This window comes from Pagrus pagrus (genome assembly GCF_965226575.1).
Source record: "Pagrus pagrus genome assembly, chromosome: 9".
NCBI classification, from domain to species: Eukaryota; Metazoa; Chordata; class Actinopteri; order Spariformes; family Sparidae; genus Pagrus; species Pagrus pagrus.
Window position 1 is genome coordinate 15586378 of NC_140193.1, and position 17988 is coordinate 15604365.

Sequence of the window (17988 nt, forward strand, 5' to 3'; positions counted from 1 at the left end):
GCCCAGCCTGAGTCCCGTGTAGCCGACCTACCTTGGTGGTGGATCAAGTGGGGAGCGAGTTCGTGTGGAGATACGCTGGAAGAAGAAGACTGGGGGAAAACTTTTATTTGGCACTTTCACATCCATGACATTTATCAGGTAAGACATTGAGAAACTCTCACAAGTTGTCTGTGTCGATGAAGTTGGCCTGGAAGGTCGTCGGTTCACCGGTTCAGGACAAAAAGTTGCTCCAGACAGTTTGGAGGTTTTATCGGCAGCTTGTCGGGAGGAATGTCGGGACATGCCCATTGAGTCACAGCCGTCAGAAACCACCGGGGATGACAGCAGCACTGAGCTTTATGTTCAACTTACCCGAGCTTAAACTTTTAGCCTCTGGGCTCGACTTGTTTTCTGTGTTACTGTTACTCAAGTTAGCTTAATGTTAGCCGAAGCTACATCAAACTTGTCCGACAGGTAACGTTTCTCTGTGGGCTGGTGTGAACTGGAGCTAACGGGACTCACAAGTCTCACTGAAACCAACACTGATAGTCCAGAAAAAATGACCCTGTGCTGTTTCACTATTATTTTACATCCATCTAGTCCTGGTAGTAAAACCTCAACGTGTTTTGGCACTGTGGTAAATCATTGAAGAGTTTAGGAGCTGTATCTATTAGGCGGTTAATCGATTACAACTACTACATCTCATTGGCAACAAACAGCTGCAGATTAAAGATTGATATCTGGAGTTACAGTTGGAGGATTTAAGCAGTATTTTCCTTGAAATAGAGCTGCAATTTTCTGTTTTTTACTGCTGATTAATCTATTGATAATTATTTGAATCACTAAGTAGAAAATCAGTAATAAGTAAGTCAGAAAAAGGTTGGTTGTGCCAGAGCCAAAGGTGCCTGTCCTGTCATTTTAAGCAAGTGTTGATTGCTTTAATGGACAGGTAATGGATTATGAAATGGTTAATTTGGTTGTATCCTCTCAAATATGAGAATTCAGCTCATTTTCTCAGTTTCATGACATTTTAAATGTAATTTATTTAGGTGTCAGACTTTTGGCTAGGCAAAACAAGCTTGTTCTGGGAAATTATGAGACATTTGACTATTAAATGGACTAAATGATTGATTGATTAAAAGATATTTTCTTATTGAGATAACAAGATACGACACTTTCAACTGGTACCTAGAAAAGGTTAACATTGCTTGTTTTCTATGACCACAGGTCCAAAAACCCAAGATATTCAGTTTACAATAATAACTTTAGTCATACATTTTCATTATTATTACCTGTCAGGTAATCAAGCAAAATGCTCTGGTTGCAGCTTCTCAGATGTGAGAATTTAGCCAATTTTCTTGTGATTGTAAAGGTAATTTATTTGGGTTTTAGACTGGTTGTGGAACAAAACATGCCTCGTTCAAGGATTTTGTGACAATGTTGGACTATTTTATGGACAAATTGATGGTGGCGTCTTCAAATTGCTTGTTTTGTCTGACCAACAGCCCAAAAACCCAAGATATTCATTTTAACTTTAGTCATACATTTTCATTATTATCAATTGTCAGCAAAATCAAGCAAAATGCTCCGATTGTAGCTTCTGGGTTTAGCCAATTTTCTCAGTTTTAGAAATGTTAGAGTGTTAGAAATGTTTTGTTAAAAGTAGTTAAATACCATGCAAAACAAAGGCCTTTCAACTTGCACAAATCCTACAGTGTGCCTTGGATTGTTTTTTGAGGGAGACAGTGAGCCCTTCACAAGATGGAATAGTTAAATTGATAATGATACAAAGTCGTTAGTTGCAGCCTTTCAACATGTCACTACAGAATGCCTTAAATTGCTCGTTACTGCTTGTGTTTACTTTTCTGGAGATGAACAGACATCCGAGAACGTTTGAAGATAGGTAATACTTATTGTCGAGTAACATCCTGCTTGCCAGGATGCAGATGTTTGACAAAAATGTTCATTACTTTTCTTTTAACTGTGTGGTCTTGTTTGATGCTAATGTTAGTCTGTATTTTGTGATTGGATGCGGTGGTTTTCAAACCAGAACCCAGCCCAGATATAGAAGTCGGCTTAAGGCTAAAGGACTGTAATCTTGCCTGCCCACATAGATTGAGTCATTGAAGTTTGACCACTGGCTGGCTGTATATGACTTTATGCTGTTTTCAGCAAATTTGCAATTGAGGAATCCCCTTGTAAGTCAGCCAGGTGCTTTGAAAATCAAAGCTGTGTTATCTGTGTCTGTGAAATAGCTTGTAAATGTCAGGAAGCAGCTTTGATCACTGTGAGCACATGAAGTCATCGATTCAAGGTGTTCTCAGAACAAATCTTCATAACCTCATAACCTCTTGGCAGGAACCTGCCACAACATTTCCTGTGTCGAGTTACTTGTCTCAATCTAGCTTCAAGGGCATTTCCAATGTATAGACAGTGTTGATTTCCATTTTCACCTCAACAGGTGAAACAGGCTTTGCTGCTGACAGTCATGCTGACTGCCAGTTATCCTGGAGATAGTCTGTATTAACTTTCCAATATAATTTCAGGCAATTTTACGGCGATTATGGAACCATTACAGAAGATTTGCATGCCTCTATGCCAAGGCTAGAGCTGCTCCAATTGTCTACCAACTTCAGGGTTATGAGGTGTTTGCACTGCAGAGCACTCATCTTATTCAAAGTGCCACAAGAGTCTGCCTCCCAGCCTCTACAGAGCCTGGTTCCCATGGTCCCCAGCCAGTTGGCCGCTAACAGATGCTGGCATCAGAGTTGCATTGTTATGGCTGAGGACTGGAGGGAAAGTTACTGGAGCCAGTGACCTGACAGACAGCTTACTGAATCGTGCTAGTTGTTGATGATGATGATTTTGAAAGGGGCTACTCTTTGCAGAAGCACATGGTTCCAATAGGAAAGGAAGATTTTTAGGGATTTGTTGGGTTCAGGACGACTACTGCCAGCATACTGTTTAACCACAATTGTTAGTGAATGAAACTTGAATGTTGTGGTGTGGGCTTTCAGGATGCTTGATACCACAAACCAAACCCACCACAAATGTAAGGCCCAATTTCATGCCCTTGCCACCTTTGGGGCGCTCTCAAAACTAACCTATATGGTAGTTTCAAATTAACGCTGGTGTGTTTTCCTTCTTTCGTTTGTTGATCTAGTATGAAAGCTGTCAGTCAAAACTTTGGCCGGCCTTAGGGCCATGACCCATGACCCACCAGGTCGCTCAATGAGTGTCAGTGGTGCTAGTTTTTGCGGTGTGTCCACTTCACTTGCAATTAAGTTTATTAACAACATTTCGGTAGTTAGACCTTCATCAGGTTATCTTACAAGCCAACGGGGAAAGCTGTCTTAAGTAGGGTTGTGGACTCGCGTGGCCCAATCAGGCCACAGATGTCCCTCAATATGCCATCAAACGCACCTGGAGCAAATCTGCGCCACTGAATGACAAAAGTTTTTTTTAATATTTTTTTTAAACATCATAACAGGTAAAGTGCATATATCAATTAATGTGCATATGTACACAATAGAAATGTAGTATATAACAGTATAAATGTAAATACAAAAGTAGGTTAGAGCTTCAAATAAATGTACTGTGGGAACTGGCTAGGAAAAAAAAAGTCCACAACCCTACTTAAGACAGCCTCCCCCATTGTCTTGTAAGATAACCTGGTGAAGGTCTAAGTACTGCAACGTTGTCAATAAACTTAATTGCAAGTGAAGTGGACAGTGTGCGGGAGTCTTTTTCCTAATTTTGTCCTTCTCCTACGCACCTGATGACCCTAAGGTGTGCAGAGCTGCACTCTGTACTATCATTAATGACTAAGTAAAGCAGCATATCTTAACGTTTAAGAAGCTGGAACCAGCAAATGTTTGACATTTTTTCTTGAAAAATGACTGAAAGGATTATTCAGTTATCAAAGCAGTTGGACATTACTTTTCTTTCAATTGACTGATTTTTAAATAGTATAATAGTTGCATCTCTAATCTATAAGGGGTCCTCATAGTGTGTATTACAAGTGGATTCATGGCCAAGAAATGTTTACAGGTCAGGATCATTGAGTTGGTTTTAGGGCATGTTGTGAAATGACAGTCTAACAGCAGAAGCAGTTTCTACCTGAGCTCCTGTAACTTCAACAAAGCAGAACTGTGTTGTGCTTCATGCCATGCTTTTGTCCCCCCACCATCTCCTGCAATGAGATAGCTGAAGTGATCATAAAAACCCGACATGGCTTACACTGACAAGTGTGGTATTAACTCATGCATGTGTATTCAGTTATCTTTTATATTTCAGTGACGTTGGCAAGTGTCGTAACAGGCATTTTGCCAAATTACACCCTAGTGATCATTGATTAAGTTATTGTTACAAAACTAGAGTATTTTCTGTACCACACGTTCAAAGTACAGGTGAGCAAGTGTGTGTGTGTGTGTGTGTGTGTGTGTGTGTGTGTGTGTGTGTGTGTGTGTGTGTGTGTGTGTGTTTTCAAGGTCTATGCATGTGCATATGTGCGCTCATGCTTGCTTGCTAGAGCACGTGTGTTTGGAAGTGCTTCTTAGTAACAGCTGTTACTGATTTACATTTTTGTCAAGCCTTTTTGAAGGCCCTGGAGATACAGAGAGAGAGAGGGAGAAGGAAAGAAGGACATCCAGAGCAGCTCCAAAATACCAAAAGTTTGAGAAGTAGAATTTGTGACCAGGTGCTCACAGAGGATTCATTTCATTATTAATTTTGTTGACATTGGCAAAATGAAAGGTAGAATTTCTCTTCTTTCTTTCCACTGTGTCATGATTATTTTGGCAGCTTTGACAGCTAGTGCAGCTCTAGCAGCTACTAAAAAGACCTCTGTCCTTCACAGGCAACACATACCAACAAGCTGCCTAAATAGATTTGACAAGCAGATTTAATACAGATTATGTTTTATATCTCCTGTATACAGATACTGATTATTCAGATTCAATAAAATGGAATTGAACACCAACCATAGGTGGAGAAGAATCTTAAGGCCCAGTAAAAATGTCCACGCTAAGCACTGGAAGCTCACAGACTTTTAATCAATTGACCCAATAAAGGAAAGTGTAAGGTCTTCAGTTACTGTGTGAACGTGAAAGCACTTAACAAGACAGATGCATTTGTATGGAAAGTAGCATTTGAGGCTCGTATTTGAGAAGCAGCGAGGTTGATACAATACTAATGTAAAAAAGTATACTCTATACCTCTTTTCATAGCATGGTAAATAAAGTCCAAGGCACACAATACAGTTCAGCACACATTGATGGTACAGAACAAGTCACTGATAATAGATCTGATTTATTTTATAGCTTTGATACTTTCAATGTTATCGAATGGTGATATCCTATAATTTTACACTAGAGATGCAATGGTTGTCCGGTCAGGGACTGGTATCATTGTCAGATCTGTGCTGGTCACATTTATATGCATACTGCTACATCCTCCAACTGGATCACCGGCCTGAACAGAAAGAAAGAAACTAAATATTTTCTGTCATTTACCCATTATATGTGCACTCGTTTCATTTTCAGGTCCGTGTTAGAGTCTTTAATGCATTTTGCTGTCATTTACAGTCTCTTTCCCAAGAAATGTTCTTGATTTTTTTCCCTCCATGTTTTGTTAAATAATTCAATTATTAGTATTTATAATATTACTATTATTATCTGTAATGTAATATTACTATTAATGCCGAAAATTAGACTGTGCGCCCCATTGTAACACCATAGAACTTGTGTTTTGTGTGTTTCCTTCCTTGAGCAAAGCTTTCAAGCACGATTTCACAGTGCGTATTTTGCAGCCTGGCTGCAACACTGTTGAACCCAAATCAATGTTTTCCTGTCATAACAATGAATTGGTGAAACAAATCTCATTTTTATTCGTTAGTTTGTCAGATGTGTCAATTTGTCTCTGTCGGGACTATAGCTTGGTCTATAAAAGTCAGTGCAAATAAAAGATTAAATAGAGGCTTGCTGTCCCAATGCGACAACAGTACCTGTATGAGGTATTAACATTTATTAGCAAGGCTGGTTGTCCTCCTTTTCTCCCTGTTGAATGTGCATTGACTGAAATCCTGGCTCACTTGCCATCCTCACTGCTTTAATTCCATACTAATCTCTTTTGTGTTGATAGGACGATGATTCATTTATATGTGACCCTCTGACCGACAAACCTCAACATGAGGAGAATCTCTGGCAGTGTTTGCAGGAACTTCCTGTAGACTTTAAACAGCCCTTGTTAATGTTTTACCCTTAATCAAATACTGGGCTCCCTGGGAGGCAAATGTCGAGCTGAGTATAAGCAACAGTGGTTCAACTTTTATTTATTTTTTACTCCAGATGTTCATTAACACTTGATTGCTATACCAAAGTGATAACGTTTAATCAGCAGTGATAGCTGGATATAATGACTGTAACTGATGAGATGATTGTTATTACTCAGCGTGCAGTTAAATCTGTTGCCGGCTGATGATGATGATTTGAGAGGCGTGGTTGATGGTGTGATGTAAGGAGTGTGTAATTGTTGTGGAAAGACGTTGAACAGATTCGAGAGAAAAGGAAAAGTTTAGTGTGAAGAAACTGCACTTTAACTTGTTCATAAATCCACGTTTCACTCAGATATGCAATGCTAAATGCTTGTGGTTTGCTGAGTTCTGATTGAATCTGTGTAGCAGGGAGTGTGATACTTATTCAGAGAGGATATGTCTTGTCTTATTCCTTCCTAGATTTTAAGTTTCAGATCTTTTCAGTTTCCAGCGCCCGGGGTGTAATTCAGAGCAATGATTGCCCTCTAAAACATGCCTTGACACTTCTGGAGCAACACTCCTGGGATATAAAAAGGCACAGGTTTTCTCATTCGTCACTGCTGAGCCAGCACGTATTGTAGGTCTGTGTCTGTATTTGTTCATCATTCATATTAGAAACAATCAAGGACAAGTGGCCTCAGAGGGCGAATCACTCTTTCCAAAATGACAGTGCCTTTCCCATGGCAGTCTAATGAGTAGATCAGACTTGTTATCCTTTTTAATTTCACGCTGAGCCAAGTGGCTAGTCCTCCTTATTAAGAAACTAGCTGGCTTTGACCCCGGGCTAGAGATTTGAATCTGTCCGTGTCTGTTATGGGACAATATCATAAAAGTCAATAATTATAGAGGTCTTAAAGTGAATACCAGCCTGTTCTCATCATTTAGTTTTGATGGATTCTTACCTGAACTTTTTTAGATTCTCTCAGATGAGCTAGCTAAACGATCATGTTACTTTTACCAAGAACACAATGCTACTGATGATAGTCTCCCTTTCTCACAATATGTAATCTTACCACTTTTCTTGATGTCTAATGGCTCTTTTCCAATGTAGAACCTTTTTAGGAACATTACCTGCATTTCAACAGCAGGAACCCTGTTCAGGGTTTGGTTCCTGTCCATCAAAATGTTTCTCCTCCCAAGGTTGTACTCTTTTTTTTTTTTCACAGGATTTTCATGAGACTGGAAGTGTAGTGTAAAAACGCTTTTTGTTCATCATGACACTGTCTTGAGACAAATTATTAAGGGGAAACACTACTTTTTGAAGGCCATGGTGGCTCTGGATTTCGCATTGCTGAATGCTATCAAATGGTCAAGCACAAGCATTAAGGCTGCTACAACCTGTGTGCAGCATTCATTCAGACCACTCAGGCTTTTCATACAAATGGCAACCAGAGAGCGCCAGCTGGTTTACATACTAAAGTGGTATATGCCTGGTGTTCCTCTTTGTTGAGGCAGTTAATGTGCGGCATGTGTTTTCGAGATTTTTGACAGTTTGGCTCCAATTATTTGGCCTCTATGGAGCCCTGTTATCTGTCTCATATTATTTTAAAACGTCCTCTATTGCTTACAAATGCTGATAATTGGCAATGAGGGATTTCCTTAAAGAATGAAACGGGTGCTGCATACTCAACTGACTGCCTTTATTTGACATCTAAGATACAGTGTTAAATTCTAGGGCTACATCTATTGATTATTTTCAATATTGATAAATCTGCTGATTTATTTGCAAATTAAATGATTAATCATTTAGTCTATTAAATGTCACACAATTGTGAAAATCTTTATCACAATTTCCCAGACACCAAAATGATGTCTTCAAATTGCTTTTTTTGTCCAATCAGCAGTCCAAAACCAAAAGACTCTTCATTGACTGTCATAAATGACAAAGAAAAGAAGCAAATCCTTAAATTTTAGAAGCCAGAACCTACAAAATCTATCTACCTATCAAAATATTAAAATAATAGTGATTGATTGTCTTTTGATTGACTAATCGATTAACCAGCCAGTTGTTGCAGTTCTATTAAATGTATATTCTTCCAACTCACACAAAATGCTGAAGTTGATGGCATTCAGTTAGATATCCTACACCTTTGTAGTAGTGCATTTTTTACTTTGATAATGTTGCACTAGTTAGACCACTTGTTTTTAACTGTACAACAAGTAGACCTGTTTCACTTTGAGCGGTACGTAGACTGGCTATAGAAATTTAGCATTTGCTGGGTTGCTGGCTTGTCAAATGATACAAGCTGGATGTAGTATTATATTAACAAGTTAAACATTGCCATTACTCCTCAAGGTTAGCTATTAGTGTTCCAAGACATTTCCCTTTTTGGCTCATTATAAGATCAAGGCCTGCTTCTGGTAGGTTCTAAGGTGGAGGTCTGTGCAGGAAACACTTTAGTCAAACCGGTAGACTAGTTACATAAAAACGTCGATTCTTTTGTTATTTCCCTTCCACTCATGTTAGTGTGAATAACAATCTTTGTTTACAATGGCCGACACTGAGACTGTGCTATCCTCCATACCTACTCCCCACACTTCCTCCTTCAAGGGTTTGTTAGCTAACTTCCCATTGTTTATGGACCACTTGAACTCACCGTCCAGGCTGGGCCTGTTTCCTGCTCTCAGCAAGTGGACAACAAAAGAATAGATAATTATGGAGTTCACAGAAGGATTTTAAAATATCTGATCGCTCCGAGACTGTGTTTAATAAAGCAAGTTGAAGGTCAGCCCATGGTGAGAATTTCCGTGCCGCTTTGACAAAGGTCAGGTGTGGAAATCTTAGAGTGATCACTCATGTATAACAGGGTGATGAAGAGAGCTGGCAGGGCATTTTGACAGACAAGACATGAAGGTGTAGGGTGGAAAATGGCAGCAATCCTGGAAGAGTGGGGAAGTTGATCTGAGCTTAAGAGTGCTCTCTATTGTGGCCACTAACAGAGGACAAAGCCGGTTCTAACTCACCAACCGCCAGTGTTTGTGAAATGCTTCCCCGCCAGAGGCAATTGGGTCAAACAATCCTGTTTCCGTTCTATATATAGCTGTCTTCTCAGGTGACTGTGGTATAGCTGGATGGCCCCATTAACCACATGTCACAGCAGCATTGTACAGGTGAGGATCTTTTCTTCCTCACACCCTGTATGGATTTGAACTCCATCAAGTCAGGAATGACCTGGAAAAACATACATGTTGATAACCTGAGGAACCCCTTAAGCACACTGGTTTCCAATTTCTCCTCTGTGAAAAGAAACCTCTACATTGTACCATAGCCATGTCATTTTTATTGTTGCCTTGAGCTGTTCTGAGGTAACGGACAGCCCACATGTGAAGGTCATACAGCTGACATATGCCTGGTGGAAAGCGTTTTTTGTGCTTTGTATTATTGCCTAAATACACTGATTGAGTCTTTGGTGTGTATTCCTTCAGTTGCTTGGGGCAGTTTGAATACCGTTAAGGACTTTGGATGACAAGGCAGTTGGTGTCTTGACATAAACGAAGAGGCAGTACCATGAGCACAATACTCTTCTGTTTCTCCGTGGCTTCTGCCTGCTCTTTGGTGAATGTGAATATTGAGAGTCTATTTTGTCCATTCAGCCAGTGTGTATTCACAAAGACTTGTAAGCCACTGTGAGACTTTCCCTGCTCTGTTTTAATATTGAGAGGCCCCTCTGAAGGGGCCACGCTTTGAGGCTGGTATCCAAACACAGCTTAAGAGCACTGGGATGGACCTGACTATGAGGGCTTGAGCAGTCTTGATGCCCGTCTTGCTGCATACCATGCAGTCCATTCCTCTTTTCTCTGAGGAAACTGTCTTATAAAGGGCACAGTTATCTCCCTACCACAGCTTAAGCATAGCTGCATTTGAAGTTGATTGTGGTGCCTTTGCTGCTGTAGGATCCTCACATCTACCTCCAGTAAAAACAGCCTAAGGCTGAGGCAACGTCAATATTGTCTTCATGCCGTTTCAAATAATGTATTCATGAATACAGAACACTCTGTGAAGATACACAGAACAAAATGGCTTGTCACTGCAGTGCATGAATGCATCATGTTACATTTGGTTCAGGATTTATTGGAGTTTAAGTAGATGTAACTGACTCTCATGTAAATTGTCATTTCACGGTTAAGCTAAGATCAACGTTATAAAATGTTAGCAGCATTTCACTGAATATATCGCATCCAAACCAAATGTCAGCATGCTAGCTAATATGGCAAGTGTTAGCTGAAAATAGGTTCCTTACCTGTAAAGCCATTTGATTTCAAAAATGACCCTGTGCTCACTATGGTTTTCAGAGAGACAAAGCTACATAGCCCACAGTGGGTAGTTCAGGGGACCTGGGAGTTAAGAGATTTCCCAACATTTACACAGAGCTGTTCTGACTCTGTCTGTTTAGAAAACACATGCAAAATCCCACTTATACCTGTGAACACTGGTTATATTTTATGGTTAATATTATGTGCAAAGAGTTAGTAAAGAAATTGGTCTTTCTTCCTAATTCTCAGGTCACTTTTGAAAACTATGTTGTTGCTCCTCTAACAGGCATCCTTGGAGTCAGTAGTAGAGCTTGGTATTGCCAATGATTTATTGATTCGATTGAGATTATTGAGATCCTGATTTGATTCAATATTGATTCAGTTTGGATATGAAAGAAATTCTGAGGGAACTAATGCTGTAAATTGTAGAAGGAGCCCTCTAACCTGGTGCATTTTTTAAGATTTAAGAAATGGCTTAAATGGTTTTGGAGATTTTAAGTTAAAATCTGTCTATGGCGAAATGAATGGAAGATTGTTATGATTTAAGTAATGTAATTATAAAAAATGCTGTAGTGAAAGAACAAAATAGTAATGACAGATGTAGGCCTGTGTATTTCACCAAAGGGAAATAAAATGATTATAGTTTTGTTTGGCCCAGCACTAGTAAGCGCACTAATACCATAATCTTTATCCATGCCTATTACACCAAGTGTCATAGATGTCTTCTTCATCTCACAGGAACCAAGACACTCTTGAGAATCTAACTAACAGACGCATACCTCAGGTGATGTCTGTCGATGATGGCTGAAGAGGTGGTGTTTCACAGTGCGCACTGACTGTGTGTGTCCGGTGGCTGTGATGTGGGAGAGGGGGGGATGGAAGGAATTTGTCATGTTGGCTTTTGGAGTTTCAAGAGGGCGTTTCTCATTTCCTCTTGGCCAACCTGGGTGATGTTTGTTGTTACTGTAGGGATGAGCAACCAGCTCCCACACAGCTGCCAGCAGTCATGTACTATACTATACTGAACTACACTATTATGTATAGACACTAATAGAGACAGTGTTTCTATCTTTCCTACTGTTTCCTCTGCACACCTGGTGTTATTTGATGTCATGCTCTTTGATGTCATGGGCATGAGTACACAGGGACCGTTAGACACCTGTGCATTCTTGAGCATTAGACTGAATCCAGCTCCAGAAGTGATGTTCTGTACTTTATCCTGCCGTCTAATCTCCCTGTTATTATATCATTATTCATCAAAATAGGCTTAAAACATACCAGACGTTTAGATTTGATAAAAAAACAAACTTTTTTCTCCAATACTCTGTTTCCTGCCTAACCTCATGACTGTCATTTGATTGGTTGTTGTCCACATATTCTTTTATTGACTTAAATAGAGTTAAATATTAGCAACATTATATTAATTTAGTATTAGTTGTATATTAGTATTTTCAAATTGATACTTGATTTAGTAGTATGTGTTTAGTAGTAGTGTATTAGTTCTAGTTTGTATAATTATGTCTGTTTTTAATTTCAGAAATTTTAAGTCATATCTCACCTCACTGGTATAAAAAGGTTTGATTTAATTTGAAAAATAGGCAACTACTGGCCTTTGGTGGTCCTAACCTGTTGTTCCAATGACAAAACAATGACATTAGATACATAACATAATATTTTAAATAGTCTATATATTTATCCTGTACATAAAGTAGACATACTTTATGCCTGAGTGAAAGAAATGTTAAAAAATAAAGGGATGATTGTGAGACACCTTCCACAGAGCTCATATGATGGAGAGACAGCGTTGAAAGAGGATCAGTCAGTGAGAAATGTCATCCTTGGCAAGAACAAGGGCTAGAGGAAATGGCTTTAAACTATAGCAGACACAGAAAAAGATGGGTCCTGAGCATCGTGCAAATTGCTGGGCAGCCTTCAGGTGACTGTGTTCAGTGTCACAAGGAAACAGTGGAAGCAAATTGCGTAAGATATGAGATGACATATTCCCAACTGTCTGCAATCCGTCTGGGTTGACTTTGGCCCACAATTTAGTGTGACTGATCATTCTACCTAAATCAACTGAGCAGACACTTGAGCATTGTCTTCGTTATGCAAGACTTACATGCCAAGTTCAGGCAAGGCACTTCATATTTGTATTGCTTTTATTTGAGTAACACATGGCTGCTAGAAGAAACCATGGCCGTGGTTACACTGAGGGCACCAGACATTGGTTATCTGATGATGTGAATGTGAAAGTTTCATTATTTGTTTATGTGTTTTTTTGCCAAGTCTAGAGTTTCTAGAGTTGTCAAGTTTCCCATGGTGGATGTTCAGGGTATGAATGTTTGAAACTTTAAAGTAACTTTAAAAGAGGATCAGTTCCAGAAGGTATGTGGCAAAAAAATTAAAAGGGTTGTGGAAGGTGATGGGCTTGTTTGTTGTCTTCCCTGGGTACTTGATGAATCACAGATGCAATAGTCATGTGCTACCCTAAAACTGCATTCATTATCTTGATTTGATGAAGAATAACCCCATGTTAAGTTTTTTTTTTTTGACCACTCAAAGCTATTTTGTAATGCAGAGGCTCATACTCTATACCTCCGCCTTCCATAACTGATTCAGTGGAGGCTCAGCCTCAGAGTGTTTCATCTGACACCATCAAGGATGAAAAAGGGCAGATCAATAGTCTCTCTCAAAGTAGAAGTAAGAGGACCTAGATATTTAAAGCCTGGGGTTCTGAGGTTGAGAGCTCAGTGAAATAGGACTGTATGTTTTGTTTGCAGAAAGCATACCATATTTGGTTGAAACCATTCTCTTCTCATCATTGGAAAGATTGCTTTGCAGCTATTAATACAGCAGGGTACCCCTCAGCAGCCTTAAATTTGTTTAGAAGGTTAGAAACCAAAAATCCCACACAATTAACTCTTGTAGCTGCTGCTGTGTTTTGTTAAGTAGGTTTTAACCATTGTTCAACTAGAGCTAATTCCAACGTAAACAAGCACATCCAGGCATCTCCAGGCTGGACCTTGAGTTCATGTAATACCGTTTAACTCTGAGGATTCAAAATGCACACTAGCTTGGGAACAACCATGGAGAGCGGTTGCAAACACCCAAGTTCAGCCACATAGCATCAATTACATGTGGAATTCAGGGCATTCAGCAGAGTGTTTTCCTGCATAACAAGATAGCAGAACTTGTCCTTTTCTGTTTAAATATTAGAGCATTCTTTCCATGCGCCCCTCCACTGATGACCTGCAGGATTGGGAGCACTGTGGGAAAACTCCCAGGCGGGTGCCAGCTAAGCAGAATGAAATGCGGATGTACAGTGTTTTGCCGTTCGAGGACACATTTTGGATTGTTTGGTTAGTTCTGAGTAAAAAATACCGAGCATATGTAGGTATTTGACTAGTTTGTAGGTGAGTTCTGTTCTGTCCCGTGAAAGAAACTGAGACCAGAAAGACCTTTTTTGTGCTGCTGGATAATTTTCATGGCTTTGCATGAGCAAAAGTAGATGCGTTTCTGTTCCCTTGTCATCGTTGGGAGTGACTGAATTTTTCTGGTTTACTTTTCCCTCAGGGACCCTACAGAGAGGATTCCAAGAATCTTGCCATGTTCAAGGCAGTGCTGAAGAAGAACAGAGATGGAGGCAAGGGGAGCAAGAAGGATTCAGGTATGTGGAAGATCAGGAGGAAAAACAGGAAGCTAACAAAAACCTCATACCCCAAAGGCTTAGACACATCTCTTTCAGTGTTTGTACATTCATTTCTGACTATGGAAACTTTGTGTCTTGAGTGAAGATTCCGAAGGCGAAGGCTGACGTGTGTTAAATAAAGCTAATGTAAACTAAAGAGAAAGTTAAGATGAAAGCACAAAAGCTATGCTAAAATTTAGTGTGCACTTTGCAAACACACTGTCATCTAAGCCATCATTTGCAGCAATTGCCTGAATATACAGTAGAGTGTACGGGCAATAATTTGACCTTACCACCTTCGTCTGTAAACACTTTCTTTGAAGAGCACTGTGTGTTTCTAAGTGATTGACACACATGTAAACATGAACTGGAGGAGATGTTTGCACACAAAGAACAAATTAAAATATCAAAAGTTAGTTCTTAACTCAAAACCAAACAAATAAACATTGCTATGAAGCTGAAGCCAGTGGACTTGCATGTATGCAGGTTGTGTGACTAAACAGTGAAGTTGGTGGTGTATGGCTTAAAAAGAAATCCCTCTAGTGCTTTGTTTATACTCGATTGTAAGCACTGTCACCATAACTTAAAGGTAGCTTAGAGAAAACATTTTGCACAGTGCATGTGTGAAGAAGTTATCGTCAACTTTGTTTAAGCTTTACGCCACAGTTGGGTTCAAGAATGCAACACAGAGAAAGTAAGGCTCCTACTGTCATGTGAAGGAACTGTACAGTCTATGTAGGGATGGTGTGGAGTATATTGTACTGTGTAGGCTCACACACTGTATGCCATTGGAGATTCAGCCGAGTACTGTCCCACTGTGGCTACATTCAGAATCGGAATGTTATAACGTACTATTCATACTCATAATTGAGTATGTAGTGGCCATTTCAAATATGGGCAGTTTTACCAAAATTGATGGCAAATCGGAAATATTCCTACGTTTTTTGGAGTTGAGTAGGTCCACAAGTGCCTGATGGGGTAGGTAGCTAGCCAGTCGGCTGACTGCTTCGCTTGTCGGCTTATAGACCCCTCTTGTGCCACAGATTTCTGTAGCCAATGACTTCAGCAACATTTCCATCTACTGTATCACATTTATTCCGTTTTTCTTTTCTTTTTTTTCCATTATTAAGGGTAAGCGCTGCTTTAGGTAAACTTAAAAGATAAGGTAAATAGCCAGAGACAAATCCTCCCCCTCCTCCTGGCGCTTTTCACTCTCAGTCGCCTTCTCTGCTCAGCAGCCTGTTTTTTAAAGCATACAGACATCTCTTTGTCCATATTTGATCTTGGTAGTTATTTTGTTTTTATTCCCTATACTTTAAATTAAATGTAAACCACTTTTGTGAATAACATACTTGCTGGTTCATTAGTAGTCTGTACAGTATATACCGATTACCGAAATATGTGATTTCGAACACAATCTGTGTCTCAATAAATCATTCAAGACCATTGGTACGTCTATCACCCTCTATCTTTCTTAGATTTAACTGTGACTTTGGAAACAACCCGGCCATTGTGTCATAACAGATGTTTTCTTTGCCTTTGTAGATCTTTAGTATTTTCAAACATGACTTAACATGAGGCACACTCAGAAATACATTGTTCAGTAGTCTCTTGTTCATACAGTGGACCCCTCCTATGATCTGTCTTATGCTTACACAGCATCTACCAGCCTGGACTTGATTTACCACCTCAGGACTGGTTTTAACAGGTCGTCTGGTTCAACTGCAGATACACATCTCATAGCTCTGCTCTTTGTCTGACGTGATCAATTCACTCAACAGTCGGGCTAAAATTAAAGGGAAAAGAGTCTGACTTGCTTTACACATCCTCCACTGCTTTCCAGTACAGTATTCTATCAAGTTCTCACAAACTGTCAAGCGTGTATGAATCTCTCCGATAACACAGTTTCCTTGTTATCCAGGCACACACATGCACACACCAACACGTGTATACACTTAAAGAGAAGAGTTTCTGTGTATGTGAACGCCGGGAGAAGCAGAGTTTTATGGCGGGATACAACCCCTTTATCCCAGCCTTTACTCTCCCAGTTGGACCCCATTCATCAAGCCGAAGTTGCTCTGTCTCCCTTTCTCATGCTGGGACAATAAAATCTGGCCTCTGCTGTCTGTTGTTTAGGGCTCTTAAGACAGATGAGAGGTCACAGAGATACAGCAGCTAGCAGTGGTCACTTTGTCCCACTGTTGTTTCTGCAAGAGTTTTTTGAAGGGCAGTCCTAATTTCTCGTGAGATTGTCGACAAATCAATTGTAATAGCCTGTAATAAATAAGAGTTATTCCTTGAATTATCCTGATTAAGATTTGGATGAGTCATACATCCATTTAAGCAGCTGCAGTAGGTCGTATTTCTTAGACAGAAATCAAATAAGTTTCAGTATGTCATTACAACGGGCGTACTGTGGCATGTTTATTTGTCTGTTGCCCTTGAAGAGGAGAATTTGTTTGTAAATTCAGGTCCTTCCTGGGATCTGAAATGAGATTTGTAACACAGAAGCCCTGCTGGGGAAAGCCATGTTAATCAAAATTGGGTACACTGTAGTATAGTTAATGGTCCCTGAGACAAGATAGTACCATATTGCACATAAAATATTCACTGCACCTTCTGCGAGGCTTGAATAAAGATTTAATTTTTTCCCCCAATTGGTTTGGGGAAAGAAAGTTGTTTTAAAATTGAATGTCTAGTGCTCTTGAGTCATCTACTTTATTATAAGCCTTTCTATCTTTTCAAATTGGATTATAGTCGAGGATTTGTTTGGTTTGGTTCACGCAGCAACAGTGTTATGTTTGAGATTTTTGTCAGCTTCAGGGCAGTGTCTCACTGTTTTATACCCAACAGCTGGTATTATTATTTATCTTTATCTCACAACCTTGTTTGATAAGGTTAATAATGTTGTTTTTGGCTGATTTTGTTTGTGCAGATGAATGAAAATCATGTTTATTAGTCAACACCATTGTTTCATTGTCCTGCTGAACAGACTTTCCTTCCTTCAGAAGGACACATTTCATGTGAAATCTGTTCTGCAGCATATAATGGAACTCAGAGGGAGGAAAGACCTTGATAATGGTATAATTGCAAGATAGCTCAGCATATGTTGCTCATGACATGGTGGCTATGGACTGGAGGCAACTTTAAAGCGCTCAAGGAAACTTGGCCCCAACGCCAGATACCACTACAGTCATTAGCTCTCCTTTGGGATCTCCCCAATGCCAAGACCACAAAAACACACAGTTTGCTAATTTAGTCTTTCCATCATGTGCTCCTCCTAGATCCTTCCTTCTCCTCCTACTCGCTTGCCTCTTCAAGACTCAGTCTGTTAGGAATCTGTTTGGAATTGGCCTGTTTAATCCCTTTTAAGTACTCTTTTTTTTTAATGGTCTGCCAATCCGGAAGTGGGATGCTAGTTTGCTGTGGGTTATTGCCTTTGAAGTCAACATTTTCTGAGAAGGGTTACGTAGCAAGTAGGCCTCTCTGGAGTTAATAGATTTGGGAGTGCAAAGCACGAGAAGATGATTATATTGTAAAGATTCAAACAGTGTTTTAATTGGTGTTCTCTTTGAGGATGCAGCCCCCTCAGATTTTACTGCGAGTTTCACCTATGACTTCCTATTAATTCACAGCAGTGTCTGGTTTGTAGTTCGGTGCAAAACAAATTGTGTGTTCGAAGCTGGTAGAGTTGTTTCAGGACAGTGGCTTGTCATGAGGCAAGTTCATGTGAATGTGTTTCATCCTGTTTTAC

General features: G+C 39.8%; 1 protein-coding gene across 2 annotated transcripts in view; it reads left to right on the forward strand.

The window, feature by feature from the left end:
* tanc1b (tetratricopeptide repeat, ankyrin repeat and coiled-coil containing 1b) overlaps window positions 1-17988 on the forward strand; it is a 116534-nt gene continuing 98546 nt past the window's right edge. For both annotated transcript variants that reach the window (XM_084361917.1, XM_084361918.1), the window contains exons 1-2: window positions 1-138; window positions 14120-14213. In XM_084361917.1, coding sequence (XP_084218043.1) covers window positions 14153-14213 — 61 coding nt within the window. In that variant the 5' untranslated portion in view covers window positions 1-138; window positions 14120-14152. The remainder of the gene's footprint in view (window positions 139-14119; window positions 14214-17988) is intronic.